Source organism: Neofelis nebulosa, chromosome 7 (assembly GCF_028018385.1).
Source record: "Neofelis nebulosa isolate mNeoNeb1 chromosome 7, mNeoNeb1.pri, whole genome shotgun sequence".
NCBI lineage: Eukaryota > Metazoa > Chordata > Mammalia > Carnivora > Felidae > Neofelis > Neofelis nebulosa.
Window position 1 is genome coordinate 115,907,622 of NC_080788.1, and position 15,029 is coordinate 115,922,650.

General features: G+C 39.6%; 1 protein-coding gene across 5 annotated transcripts in view; it reads right to left on the reverse strand.

The window, feature by feature from the left end:
* DCAF5 (DDB1 and CUL4 associated factor 5) overlaps positions 1-15,029 on the reverse strand; it is a 108,363-nt gene that overhangs the window by 77,047 nt on the left and 16,287 nt on the right. For all 5 annotated transcript variants that reach the window (XM_058739452.1, XM_058739450.1, XM_058739449.1 and 2 more), the window contains exon 2: positions 1,066-1,209. In XM_058739452.1, the coding sequence (XP_058595435.1) occupies positions 1,066-1,209 (144 nt within the window). The remainder of the gene's footprint in view (positions 1-1,065; positions 1,210-15,029) is intronic.

Here is a 15,029-nt window from a genome sequence, read left to right on the forward strand (position 1 = left end):
CGTAATCTCAATGGTTTGTGAGTTTGAGCCCTGCATCTGGCTCTGCGCTGACAGTATGGAGCCTGCTTGAAATTCTCTCCCCCTCTGTCTGCCCCTCCTCCCCACGAATAAATAAAAATTAAAAACCTTTTAAGAAAGTGCTTCAATATAAGCAGTTTCTTAAAGTTTAAACCTAATAGCTTGAATCATTAGGTGAACACTGATAATAACTGAGAAAGGGAATCCAGGGAACAAGAGGAAGTATTTGTGCAGGAGAAGAAGACTAATAATCTTGGTTTTAGATTTGCTGTACTTAAATTGCTTTTAGAACACATAGGTAGATATTCCATGTGAAAATCTGCAGTGCAAAAGGGAGGTCAGGGTTAGAAATGCGGTGCTCAGAAAGGAGTGTGGTTGATGAAAGCCATCACCAAGAGGCTGGCTTGAGCACAGGCCATTCCAATTGTACCCTAACACAATGTTTTTCAAACAGGAGCCACCCATGGATCACAACATCAGTTTGAGTTACAACCTTTAAGATCTTTAAAAATGAGGGGTGCCTGGGTGTCCCAGTCAGTTAAGCTTTTGGCTCTAGATTTTGGCTCAGATTATGATCTCACAGCTGTGGGTTTGAGCCCCTGTCAGGCTCCAGGCTTACAGTGAGGAGCCTGCTTGGGATCCTCTCTCTCTCTCTCTCTCTCTCTTCAAAATAAACATTTTAAAAATATCTTTAAAAATGAAATAGAATTTTTAAAAAATCAGAATGTACCACACATAAGGTTAAGTACTATTTTAAATGTGTGCATGTTTCTGTATGCCACATTGCAATGTAAAAAATTTTCTATCAAAAAAAACAGAAAGAATGAGAGTAAAGGATCAAAAGAACAGAAGAAAGGAGGGAAGGAAGGAGGAATTACTCTCACATACATGTCTAAACTGCTGTAATGCAGAGAAGACAAGCTATGGGACACCATTTCTATAGCTCAGTGAAATAAAGGAAGAAAAACAAGGCTACTTTTTGGACTCTTCCATCTAAAATCTCAGCCACAGTGAATTTCCTAGGGTGGAAGTCTCCCTTCTTCTCACCTCCAGAGAATACTTTGGTGTTCCCACTGTTGAAAGCCAGGCAAAAAATGTTGGAATGGTGCTCTCCTTTCAGCTGTATGGGCTTGACTCTCGAGTGGATAGCTTGTTCCATGTGCCATAGCAGAACCCGACGGTCATCTCCTCCTTGAGAGGGGAATAAGAATCTAGGGTTAAAATGGCTGACACTTCAAGGCTGACACTCAGTTTTGCCAGCCTTGAACTCTATCCCTTCCAAAACTGCAACTCCCTGACTCTGTGAGATTCTGATGGGGCACATAAACCCAGGACTCTACCGCCTTAACCATCGGGAGATACATGGTCTCTAAGCCACTCACTTTTCCCCAGGAATTAAATCTTGAACAGACATATGGAAAGGGATAAACACTGATATTGAAACCCTCAAAGCCACTCTATTCCTGACTTTCCAGAGACTCAGTTGTTTAAATATATCTTTGCTTGCTACCTAAAATCCTTCTACTTATGTTCCCGGCAACCTTTTCTTACCTAACAGAAGGTGAGCTGGTTTCTAATGCTTGCAACCAAGGAACTCCATGGTAATATTTCTAGCATACTAGTTTTCAAAGCACTCTCCTTGATGTGATTTCATTGAATATGGGACAGCATACAAATGATAACTAAGGAATTGACTGTCACAGCAGGATCTAGACAGCCTAGCTCTCACGAAGCCCAGGTCCAGCTCTTTTCCTTTGCATAACTTACAACAGTCTGAATTAAATGAGCAGTATTGTACTGCATGAGCCAGCTCCTAGAGAATGATAATTATGTATGTTCTATGTATTTTTTATTTTTGCAGATGCATTAAAAATGTCTGGAAGGATGAATAACTGTTACGTGTTAACAATGGTTAACAGTGGTTATTATTTCCAGGAAATAGGATTAAAACAAAAAGAACAGATTGGAGGGTTCTTACTTTTATTTATTTGGCACCCCCTCACTTTTTATAACAAGCCTATATTAGTCTCCTAATAAAAATTAAGTTACAACAGGGGCAAACATGAGCAGCAAACCACAGCAATCTCTATTCCTCTTCTTCCCCTTCTCCATTCAATACAACAGCCACAAATTATAGCACACCCATACAAGGGCATACCATGCAGCCATGAAATCAGTAAATCTAGAACTTGGAAAGATGTCCAAAGGTCTTTGTGCAGGGGGAAGATAAGGTGTAAAACAGTATGTGTACCAAAATGCATTCTGTGTAAAACAAAAATTTTAAAAACCCCAGGACTGCAGGATCCTTGTCAATTTATTTACTGCGGAGTCTCCAAGCACCTAAATGAGTGCCCCCAAAGAGCAGAACTAATATGCTCATACTTGCATATCTATGTTTGTATTTGCCTATCTATATATCTAAAAAGAAACTGTTTATACTGGACACCATCTCCAGACTAGAGTTGGGAGACGTTTTTACTGTGGTAAAATTCATAAAACATGAAATCTACCATTCTAACCATTTTAAGTATACAATTCTATATATTTACACCGTATACTTGCACATTCTTTGTATTTGCACTGTTGTGCAACCATCACCACTATCCATCCCCAGAATCTTTACATCATCCCAAACTGAAACTCTGTACCTAATAAACAATAACTTTCCCCGCCCTCAGTAACTACCATTCTACTTTCTGCCTCTGTGAATTTAACTGTTCTAGCTAACTCATACAAGTGGAACCATACAACAGTTGTCTTTCTGTGTCTATCTTACTCACTTTGCATAATATCTTCAAAGTTCATCCATACTATAGCATGTACCAGAATTCCATTCTTTTTTAAGGCTAATATTCTGTTATACACATACACACACACACCATATTGTAAACACAATCCATTCATCCACTGATGGACATTTGCGTTGTTTTCACCTGTTGGCTATTGTGAATAATGTTGCTAAGAACATGGATGTGCAAATATCTGTTCAAGTCTCTGTTTTTAATTCTTTTGGGTTTATATTATTGGGAACCTTTTATATTTTATTTTTTATTTCAAGCTTTTTATTTAGATTTTAGTTAACATGTGTGGTAAAATTGGTTTCAAGTGTAAATTTTGTGATTAATCACTTACATACAACACTCAGTGCTCATCACAATAAGGGCACTCCTTAATATGGATCACCCATTTAGCCCATCCCTCACCCTTCTCCCTCCATCAACCAACCCTCAGTTTGTTCTCTATAGTTAAGAGTCTCTGATAGTTTTCTTCCCTCTCTTTTCCCCCACTTCCCCTATGTTCATCTGTTTTGTTTCTTAAATTCCACATATGAGTGAAATCATATGGTATTTGTCTTTCTCTGACTTATTTCGCTTAGCATAATACACTCTAGCTCCATACATCTTGTTGCAAATGTAATATTTCATTCTTTTTGATGGCTGAGTAAATATCCCACTGTACATACATATATACACATCTTTATCCATTCATCAGTCAATGAATTTGGGCTGTTTCCATAATATGGCTATTGTTGATAAGTCTGCTCTAAACATTGGGGTGACCAATTCACGTGACCATTTCAATCAGTATTTCTGTATCCTTTGGGTAAATACCTAGTAGTGCACTTGCTGGAACGTAGGATAGTTCTATTTTTAACTTTTTGAGGACGTTCTATACTGTTTTCCGGAGTGGCTGCACAAGTTTGCATTTCTACCAACAGTGCATGAGGGTTCCTTTTTCTCCACACCATCGCCAACACCTGTTGCTTCCTGTGTTGTTAATTTTGCCCATTCTGACCTGTGTGAGGTGGTATCTAATCACGGTTTTGATTTGTATTTCCCTGCTGAAAGTGATGTTAAGCATCTTTTCATGTGTCTGTTAGCCATCTAGATGTCTTCTTTGGAAAAATATCTGTTCATGTTTTCTGCCCATTTCTTAACTGGATTATTTAGTTGTTGGGTGTTGAGTTTGATAAGTTCTTTATAGATTTAGGATACTAACCTCTTGTCAAATATGTCATTTGCAAATATCTTCTCCCACACAGACTGTCTTTTAGTTTTGTTGACTCGAGAAATTTTGTATCTTATATTTTAATTCTTACTTTACACCTTCCTGTAGTACTTGACCTTTTGCCAGAAACATGTTTCCTTTTATAATGTAATTTTAAAAATCAATAGAAGATACAGTAGCCAAGTCAAATTTATTCTCCCTCCCCTAGAAAGAAGCTGCCTCTGCTGCTTAAGTTCCTTCTTTCTTTCATTGTTGGTCAAAATCAAGTTCTGTGTCATCCTCCAAAGTGTTTCATTGTCTACCAAATTGATCCCTTAAGTGTGGCCTTGTGTTCTGTGTTTATGATTTGCCTATTTCAACTATGAATTCTCTGGCCTGGGATGGTTATCTAAATTCTATATCTTAGGATGGATGGATGGCTCAGTCACTGGAGCATGGGACTCTTGATCTTAGGATTGTGAATTCAAGCCCCACTTTGGGTGTAGAGATGATTTAAAATCTTTTTAAAAAATTCAAATCTCGGGGCGCCTGGGTGGCGCAGTCAGTTAAGCGTCCGACTTCAGCCAGGTCACGATCTCGCGGTCCGTGAGTTCGAGCCCCGCGTCAGGCTCTGGGCTGATGGCTCGGAGCCTGGAGCCTGTTTCCGATTCTGTGTCTCCCTCTCTCTCTGCCCCTCCCCCGTTCATGCTCTGTCTCTCTCTGTCCCAAAAGTAAATAAAAAAAAAAAGTTGAAAAAAAAAATTTTTTAAAATAAAAAAATAAAAAAAAATAAAAAATTCAAATCTCTTATAAGTTAAAGTCAAAAAAAATAAAGGTTTGGGTTTTTGTTGTTTTGTTTTAATGAATAGTGACACAAAGGAGTTTTTTACCCTAATAATAGATTCATACAGGCAGTGGGCACTTTACTTCTCCATAGTTCCTACTCTGTTTTTTCCCAACACTGAAGTCACAGGTCAGGTACCTATCATAGCTCTTGCTCCTGTGTATCCTGTGTTACAGAAATATTTCTCTGTGCCCATGTCTCTATCAAAAGTGGAAACTCAAAAGATAAAGAAGCCCACATGTTTCTTCTACTTACTCACGTTTCTAATCTAATCTCCCTAAGCCTGAGTTTCATCAAAAAAAAAAAAAACAACTGGGATCATAACAGCTCTGCCCTCGTGGGTTTTATAGATTATAAAGTCAAATACAAGAGGGTTAAGTAACTTACCAAGGTCGCACAGTAAGTAAAGTGGTTGAGCTGAGATTCAAAAGCAAGCAGTTAAGACTCTATAGCCTCCATTCTTAATCACTACTCTAGGTTGCCTGCCTTATAGAACAAAAAATTAACCATAAATGACAAAGCAGTTCACCTAATGGACAACTGAAGGGATTCTCTACCTTGGTAACATAACTGAAAAATGTACAAGTTAGAATAAAACAGGGGAGCATAGGAATAAAAACAGAGGCCAACCAAACTATAGTAAACTGAGAGACCAGAAACAGGGACCAGGAAAAGACTCCCTGAATTGAAAGATTCTAGCAATACACAAAATGGACAATGGCTTATACAAAGAATTCCTACAAATCAATTTTTAAAACCATTAGGAGAAGAGGCAAATATGATAACTCACAGAAGAGGACAACCAAAATAGCCAAAAGATATTACAGAGGATCTCAACCTCTATAGTAATCAGGAAAATGCAAATTATAATTTAAATAAGTTCTTACAAAGTGACACAAGGAAATGTACAAGGATGTACACTGCATCACTGTTTACAATAGCAAACAACGAAATTCTAAATAATACAAATATCCATCAATATATAAACTAATAAATTCCATTGGAATACAAATACAAATTAAATCTAAACCAAGCAGAACAACATACAGCAGTTAAAATGAACTAGATATATGTGTACCAACATAAATCTTGAAAACCTAATGGCAAGTAATAAAGCAAGTTTCAGAAGGATATGTAAAAGATAACATTAAGTACATATTTTTAACTATACAAAATAATACCATATAGTTTGTTGATAAACACACATATACTAAAGAGGACTTCAATTGTACCTGTAAAGTTTTGTTTCTTTAAAAAAAATAAAAACAGACTACAAGCAAATTTAACAAATTGTCAACATTTTGTCAAATCCAATTGGTATCTATTTAAAAAATTCTTTTAAGTTCCAGTATAATTAACATACAGTATTATATTAGTTTCAGGTGTACAATATAGCTATTTAACAATTCTATACATTACTCTGTTCATTTCTATACTTTTCTTTATGCTTTATGGTATCAAGGAAATATTGTTACATCTCTTTTTTAATTTTAAGTGGGGTCCATGCCCAACGTGGGGCTTGAACTCATAATCCTGAGATCAAGAGTCACACTATCAGCTGAGCCAGCTGGGTGCCCCAATATTGTTACATCTCTAAAGCATATCGGGGAACCTGGGTGGCTCAGTCAGTTGAGCATCAGACTTTGGCTCAGGTCATGATCTCACAGTTTGTGGGTTCGAGCCCTGAATCGGGCTCTGTGCCGACAGCTTGCTCAGAGCCTGGAGTCTGCTTCAGATTCTGTGTCTCCTTCTCTCTCTGCCCCTCCCCTGCTCATGTGCTGTGTCTGTCTCTCAAAAATAAATGTTAAAAAAAAAAATTTAAGTATAACAACGACACTGTGGTGCTGTTAAAAAACAAAAAAGTGCCTATCAGTTAGGGATGCATACATACTAAGGTAGGTGAAATAGTATGTCTGGAATTTCCTTTAAAATATTACAGAAAAAAGGTGGGGGAGGACGCCTGGTGGCTCAGTAGGTTGAGTTTGCGGCTCAGGTCATGATCTCACAGTTCAGGATCAAACCCCAGGTTGGGCTCTACACTGACAGTACAGAGTCTGCTTGGGATTCTCTCTCTCCCTCTCAAAATAAATACACATTAAAAAAAAAAAAAAGTGGGGGAGATAGGTGATTTTTTTTTTTAATTTTTTTTTTCAACGTTTTTTATTTATTTTTGGACAGAGAGAGACAGAGCATGAACGGGGGAGGGGCAGAGAGAGAGGGAGACACAGAATCGGAAACAGGCTCCAGGCTCTGAGCCATCAGCCCAGAGCCCGACGCGGGGCTCGAACTCACGGACCGCGAGATCGTGACCTGGCTGAAGTCGGACGCTTAACCGACTGCGCCACCCAGGCGCCCCTGATTTTTAAGATTTTATTTTTAAGTAATCTCTACACCCAACATGAGACTCAAACTTACAACCCTGAGATCAAGAGTCGCATGCTCTACTCACCGAGCCAGCCAAGCACCACAGGATAGGTGATTAATAAAATGTTGGTAATTTTTTTTTTCTTTTTTCTTTTTTGAGAGAGAGAGAGAGAGAGAGAGCGCACAAGTGAGTGAGGTGCAGAAAGAGAGAGAGAGAGAAAGAGGGAGAGAAGAGGGACTCACCTGAAGCAGGGCTTGTGCTCATTGGAAGTGGGGCTTGAGCTCACCCGATGTGGGACTCAAACTCATGAAACAGGACATCCTAACCTGAGCCAAAGTCAGACGCTTACCAACTGAGGCACCCAGGCACCCAATGTTGGTACTTATTATGGATGGGTATACTATACTTTTGTGAGTGCTTCAACATTTCCATAAAATAAAACATTTTGGATTTTTTAAGTTTTTATTTTGTTTTGGTTTTAATGTTTATTTTTGAGAGAGAGGGAGAGCATGCACAGTACAAAGGCAGAGAAAAAGAGAATCCCAAGGAGGCTTCACACTGCCAGAGCAGAGCCTGATGTGGGACTTGAACTCGTACCGTGAGATCATGCCCTGAGCCGAAATCAAGAGTCAGACACTTAACAGCCTGAGCCACCCAGGTGCCCCAAAACATTTTGGATTTTTAAAATTTTCATGATAGAAAAAGAAAACAAAACTCTCTAGGATGGGCTGGGATACTCATGGCAAAGGAAAAACTGGTAGCACTTCTATTTATTTATTCAGACCCTATGCAAGGCAGCACAGCCTCTCCTGAGTTAGAGTAGCTCTAAAAAAAAAAGTTTAATAAACAAGAAAATATTATCTACATCTATGCACTCAAAGACATAACCATTCTCAGCTAAGGGTCATCCCCCATCATCCAAACAGCATTATCTTCAGTGTTCATTCTAGACATTTAAAGAATGATTTACTTTTGCCAAATAAATACTTAGTAATTTAAAATGCATGGTTATTTGTAGAATGCCTTGGGACCATTTAAAACGATGTGTCCTTACTACTCGCCATGATGATGACAGCCCAAGTCCATAAGAGATTGGAATCACTGAGGCAGAAATTATGGCTATGGCAAGGCCTGCTTCTACTTTGCCCTCAAGGTTAATGTCAGAAGATGTAAGGTGCACCTCTTCCCGGCCAACACACATACACGCGCACACACACACACATATTTCCTTAGGCAAGGTATTAAGAGCTCTGTGCCAACACAATACTTTTCAACCATGTGTTGGCAAAAACCACAGTGGTGCAAACTGAGGCATCACCTGAAATTGCTGGGCTGCTTTGAAGTCAGTAGAGAAAGAATAACAGCAACAGCTGTGGCCAATTCTCTGCCCCCGCCCACCCCCCACAAAGCAAAGGATGGCTGTTAAAATAAGGATAAATCAGTTCAGAACCTGAAAAAACTCTATAGTTCTCTCTCTGTGAATCATCTAATCAATTCAAAAGAGCAGAGATGGGGCACCTGGATGGCTCAGTCGGTTGAGCATCCGACTTCAGGTCACAGTCTCGCAGTTTGTGAGTTTAAGCCCTACGTGGGCTCACAGCCTGCTTTGGATCCTCTACCCGGTCTCTCTGCCCCTTTCCCCACTTGCACTCTGTCAAAAATAAACAAACACTGGGCGGGGGGGGGGAGCAGAGATTAATTACATGGTTCCATGCACAGAGACTGTTGGACCCGCAAAGAATCGAAGTGAAGAGTCCGATCCTTTAAGCTGGCTCTGTGAGCCTGGCAGTCAAGTGCTTCTGTGAGGTTGGCCCCAGTCTCTCTAGGGCTTCTGTGGAAGGAGCACAGGGACCTCTTAGGAAGGCAAGGACTTTCTGCTTGGCACTAGTACCAGGCAAGGGACAAGCAGAGGACAGGGTTTCTAGGCCTGGTTTCCTCACAGACGCTTGCCTAGCTTCAATCCATCTGAGAACCCCAAAAGAACATAGCTACTCTGATGCTGGTCTTATTGTGTTGATTTAATTCTGCATTAAACTCACTAACTCATCCCTAAATGTACTATAATCACATTGTGGCAGCAGTTTTGTAGTTACAGAAAAACTATACTTAAAAAGCACTCTTTCTCAACGGATCCTGAGCTATAAGCAGAAACTATATAAGCCCTCACACCATACTGTAACAAAAGTAATTATTTAACATTCTTCTTATTTTATAGCTCAAAAAAGCTAAGGCCCACAAGGAAAAAGAATTTGCTTTGGGCTTCCTCAGAAAGTCAGCCAAGCATAGGAAGGAACTGAGAGAGCATTCTGAAACTCAGGATCAATTACTCCTGCAGCACATTGTTGAAGAGCAAGAGACTAAACCATTTAAAAATCCATCAATAGAAGTCTGGTTAAAATTATTGTTTTAATGTGACATAAAGTAGATGGTAGGGGCCAGCGGCTGAGGTTGGGGTGGGGGGGTAGCAGGACAATGCGGAGTTGTTATATAATAGGAACAGTTTCAATTTTGCAAAATGAAAAAGTTCTGGAGATGGATAGTAATGATGATTATATAACAGTGTGAAGTACTTTATGCAAGTGAACTGTACATTACAGTTAAAAATGGTTAAAATGAGGGGCACCTGGGTGGCTCAGTCGGTTAAGCGTCCGACTTCGGCTCCGGTCATGATCTCACAGTCCGTGAGTTCAAGCCCCGCGTCGGGCTCTGCGCTGACAGTGCAGAGCCTGGAGCCTGTTTCAGATTCTGTGTCTCCCTCTCTCTCTGCCTCTCCCCTGTTCATGCGCTGTCTCTCTCTGTCTCAAAAATAAATAAACATTAAAAAAATTTTTTTTAATTAAAAAAATGGTTAAAATGGTAAATTTTGTGTTATGTATATTTTACCACAATAAAAATGCAAAAACCAGCTTACTGTTCATGTATGTACCATGTATTATGATGCCAAAAAAAAAAAAGACAAAAAACATGAGGCAGTTCTGTCTGTACTGACATGGAATAATCATGGATTAAAAAAGTGTAAGGGGCACCTGGGCGGCTCAGTTGGTTAAGCATCTGGCTTCTCCCCAGGTCACAATCTCACGGTTTGTGGGTTCGAGCCTTGTGTTGGACTCTGTGCTGTCAGCTCAGAGCCTGGAATGTCCTTCAGATTCTGTGTCTCCCTGTCTTGCCCCCTCCACCACTCACGCTCTGTCTCTCTCTCTCTCTCTTTCAAAAATAAATAAACATGAAAAAAAATTTTTTTTAAGTGTTAGTGACTGTATTAACTATTCAAAACACTATTTTCTTTAAAAAACCAAACAGAATGGGATTAGATCCAGGGTCTCATCTCTGATAGGCAGCAAAGGTGGTGCTACAGAAGGGTACATGAAGTACAAGCTCTGGAATAAAAGTGTCTGAGCACACCATCCACGTGTCCTTGAGCGAGTTATTCTACTTCTCTAACCTCAGTTTTATGATTGTAAAATGAAAAAATACCAACTATCTCACAGGGCTGTTGTGTGTATTGAGAAAATACATATAAAAACACTTAGCCAGTGTGCCATATGTTAGGTATATATACCCCTCAAAATGTTCTAGTTTCTTACACGTATCATTCATGAATTTGTCCTTATCTTTCCAACTCTTGTTCTAGGTAGCATAAGGGTATGAATAGCATGATACATTTTTTTTAAGATTTTATTTTTAAGTAATCTCTACACCCAACATGGGGCTCAAACTCACAACCCCGAAATCAAGAGTCGGATGCTCTACTGACTGAACCAGGCACCCCGATACATTTTAATGAAAGAAAAACATACACAAATTTGTACATGGAAGGACAGATGCAAAATGGCTAACAGAGGTTACTTCTTGGAAATAGCAATTTTACTTAATACCCTTTTATGTTGCTGCAGTTGTTTTTTTGTTTTTGTTTTTGGGTTTTTTTTCCTTTTTAACTTGCAAGGACTAGAGGAAAATTATTCCGCCTGGCTTTCTTTTCAGCCTATTTACTCCTTTTCAGTGCGCATAATGTAACCGCTGCTTTGTGACGCCAAACCTCTTTTTGTATGGACCATCCCTCTCCTGAGCTGTAAGAGGCAGCGTGAAGACACAGAGGCAGAGCCTGTGTGCCACACAGCCCAGCCACATCAGTGAGTGGGAAATAAAGTCTGCTTTGCTATTTTTCCAAAGTTGAAAATAATTAGCATTTGTATAGACGTTCATTCACACACATCTTTGCTTGTGAGGTAAAGATTACACAACCCTTTTTTCCAGATGAGAATCAGAGAGACATGGCTAGGCCTGGAGCCTAAAACCAAGTTGTATCCCTCCTACCAAAGTGCAGAGGCCAGACCACTACTTAGAATTTCAAGTGAATCTGCCCTACAGCATTCATTACACAGGAGAAAAGCATTTTCCATTTTGTCTCCCAATTTTTTTTGCCTAGAGGTGCCTAGCATTTTGCTGGCTTTTATTTTTTTTAAGCCATTTTTAAGTGTAGAGTTTTGTGCCATTAAATACATTCACATTTTTACATTATTGGGCAACCATCACCACCACCCATCTCCAGAACTTTTTCATCTTCCCAAACTGAAACTCTGTACCCAGTAAATAATAATTCTCCATTCCTGCCTTCCTCCTCCCTGCTGGCAACCACGATTCTAACTCTGTCTAACATGACTTCTGTCTCTATGAATTCAACTATTCTAGGTACCTCATATAAATGGACTCATACAAAAGTTGTCCGTTTATGACTGGCTTATTTCATCATAATGTCTTCAAGGTTCACCATGCTGTGGCATGTGTCAGAATTTCCTTTTTCAGGCTGAATAATGTTCTATTTTATGTATACACCACATATGGGTGATAGCTTGCTCCCACCCTTTGGCTCTAGTGAATAATGCTATTATGAACATGAGTGTACAAGTATCTGTTCAATTTCCTGCTTTCAATTCTTTGGGGTCTACACCCATAAATGAAATTCCTGGATCATATGTCAAGTCCATGTTTACTTTTCTGAGAAGCTACCATACTGTTTTCCACAGTGGCTGTACCATTTTACATTCCCACTAGCAATGTGCAAGACTTCCAACTTTTCTACATCCTCACCAACACCTGTTATTTTGTTTTCTTTTATTTTGTTTTTAAGAGCTATGCTAATTGAGTTTGAAATGTTTGCTGGCCTTTTTGACCTTCAAATAAGACACTAACATGACTCTCAGGTCCTTACTGAATATCTTGAAGCACATCAAGCAGTCTGTTATTTTCCTTCATGTACTAGTTTATATTTACCTACTTTGAGGAAAGTCAGTTATCACTCTTCTGCTCACTCACTCCACCCAGACAAAAAGAGTTGCCTGCAGTTTATCCTTATTGGTTTGGCATTTCACTTACCTGAAGGGCATTTATATATGAATGTCATATACAAATTCGGGATACTGATATGCATACCCTCCTCAAATCACTTACAAAAACATTAAAAGCAATAATCACCATTTACCCGCGCTTGCCACTTGTATAATTAGACCTATTTTAAAGCTAGATGTAGCATGAGGCAGCACAACATTCAAGACCACAGCCTTAGAATACAAGTGCATAGGTTCAACTCCCAATGTTGCTACCACATACTAGCTGTGTGCCTCCAGGCAGGGTACTTAACCTCTCTCAACTGTATCCTCTCGTCTGCAAAACTGAGAAAACAACTCCACCTGTTTTATAGTATTATGGTAGGATTAATGAGATAGAGTTATGTGGAAGGCTTGGATGATTGCCTGATACACAGTATGAGCTACAGAAATGTTAGCCCATTATATACTACTTAAACTCCAACAATAGCTAACTTCAGCTAAATTTGCTCCAGGCCAGGGACTACCCTAAGAGTTTTACATGTTTGTAGTATCTCTTCTAATGCTCTTAACAGCCCTATAAAATAGGTATTGTTGTCCTTATTATTTAGATAAAACTACAGAAAAGCTAAATAACCTGAAGATATACAGCAATCAAAAGTAGGAGCTGGGAGCTGAATCCAGGTAATCTGGCTCCAGAGATGGAGCCCCTAATCATGATACAATTCAGCCTCTCAAATACAACAGGGGCCAGGCAGCAAAGCACATGAATAAAACCTGCCAGAATAAAGGGCAGACTGGAGAATATGCAATCCTTTTAAAAGAACAAGACACGGGGCACCTGGGTGGCTCAGTTGGTTGAGCGTCCGACTTTGGCTCAGGTCATGATCTCGCAGTCTGTAAGTTCGAGCCCTGCGTCCGGCTCTGTGCTGACAGCTCGGAGCCTGGAGCCTGCTTCAGATTCTGTGTCTCCCTCTCTCTCCCCCTTCCCCCACTCATGTTCTGTCTCTGAATCTGTCTGTCTGTCTCTCTCTGTTAAAAATAAATAAACATTGGGGCGCCTGGGTGGCTCAGTCAGTTAAGCGGCTGACTTTGGCTCAGGTCATGATCTCGCGGTCGGTGAGTTCGAGCCCCGCATCGGGCTCTGTGCTGACAGCTCAGAGCCTGGAGCCTGTTTCAGATTCTGTGTCTCCCTCTCTCTGACCCTCCCCTGTTCATGCTCTGTCTCTCCCTGTCTCAAAAATAAATAAAACATTAAAAAAAAAAATTAAAAAAAAATAAATAAAAAATAAAAATAAACATTAAAAACATTTTTTTAATAAAATAAAATAAAAAACAAGACACTACTCAGCTCCAGCCAGCTATTGCCATACAGAAATGTAAGTAAGCTCAAGGTTGCCTGATCTTCCAATTTTTCAACAAAAGCAAGCAACCTGATTTTGTAGGCTGAATGCAGGCCTCAGTGCAGGCTTCATTTAGCCCAGGGATAAGTTAAGATTGGGTGATTTGCCCAAGGTCACAAAACTGGGGTCCAGTGGCACTTCCAAAATCAGGGATAAAAAAATCAAATGGCAGGTGCAGGTGAGTATGGAGAGATAAGGAGTGTCGCTCTTCACTATAGAAGTAGCCACAGCGGGGGATAACATCTGTTGGTAATAACTTCTGCTGATACCCTGCCCTTACCTAGTACTCTTGTCCTGAAAGCTGAGCCCACTGATCTGCATATTACCTCATTTTTCTACATCTCCAATTAGGTAAGTAGGGCAGAAACATTATCCCCATTTTAAAGATGCGAAAAGTGAGGCACTGACTTGCCTCAATGATGGAAGCTTTGAATGAAGCACTTCACATTGAACAGGGAGCAGGAATTACAGTAGCAGTAACACCCTAACTAGACAGCTAGGATCCCATTAAATGGTTTCTGTAAAATTAAGTGACCAGCAGCAGTAGAGTTTAATAGAGCTAAGGTTTTAAAATCCTAAACTAGCACACTAATCCCTAGACAATGCCTCTAATGCCTGAGCTGAAACAGAGAGAGGAATCTACAAATATTTTACACCAGAATCACAGAATTGAGTTGGATGACACCTAAGAGATCATATTCTCCAACATCTCCAATTTGCCAGGAAAGAAACTGAGGCACAAAGAGGCAAACTCACCTATCACTGAACACACCACCAGTTAGAGGTATAGTGGGATTCAAATTGAGGATGTCTGATTCCAAAGTTCCTGCTCTTCCTAAAGTGTGGCAAGAAGAGGCCACTGAATAACTTCAGACAGTAGAAAATGATTTTAACAATTATGTATATTAATGTTTACTAGGAAAAAATAGCACATAAATCCTATGATTTGATAGACATTATAGTAATATAGTTTCAAGTATTAAGAGTCAACTAAAAAAAAGTTAAGTAATAGCACAGGTGATACCCCTTCAATTATGACAAAAGTCAAAAAGGGTTCAAACTTCTGAAATTCAGAAAATAATTATCAG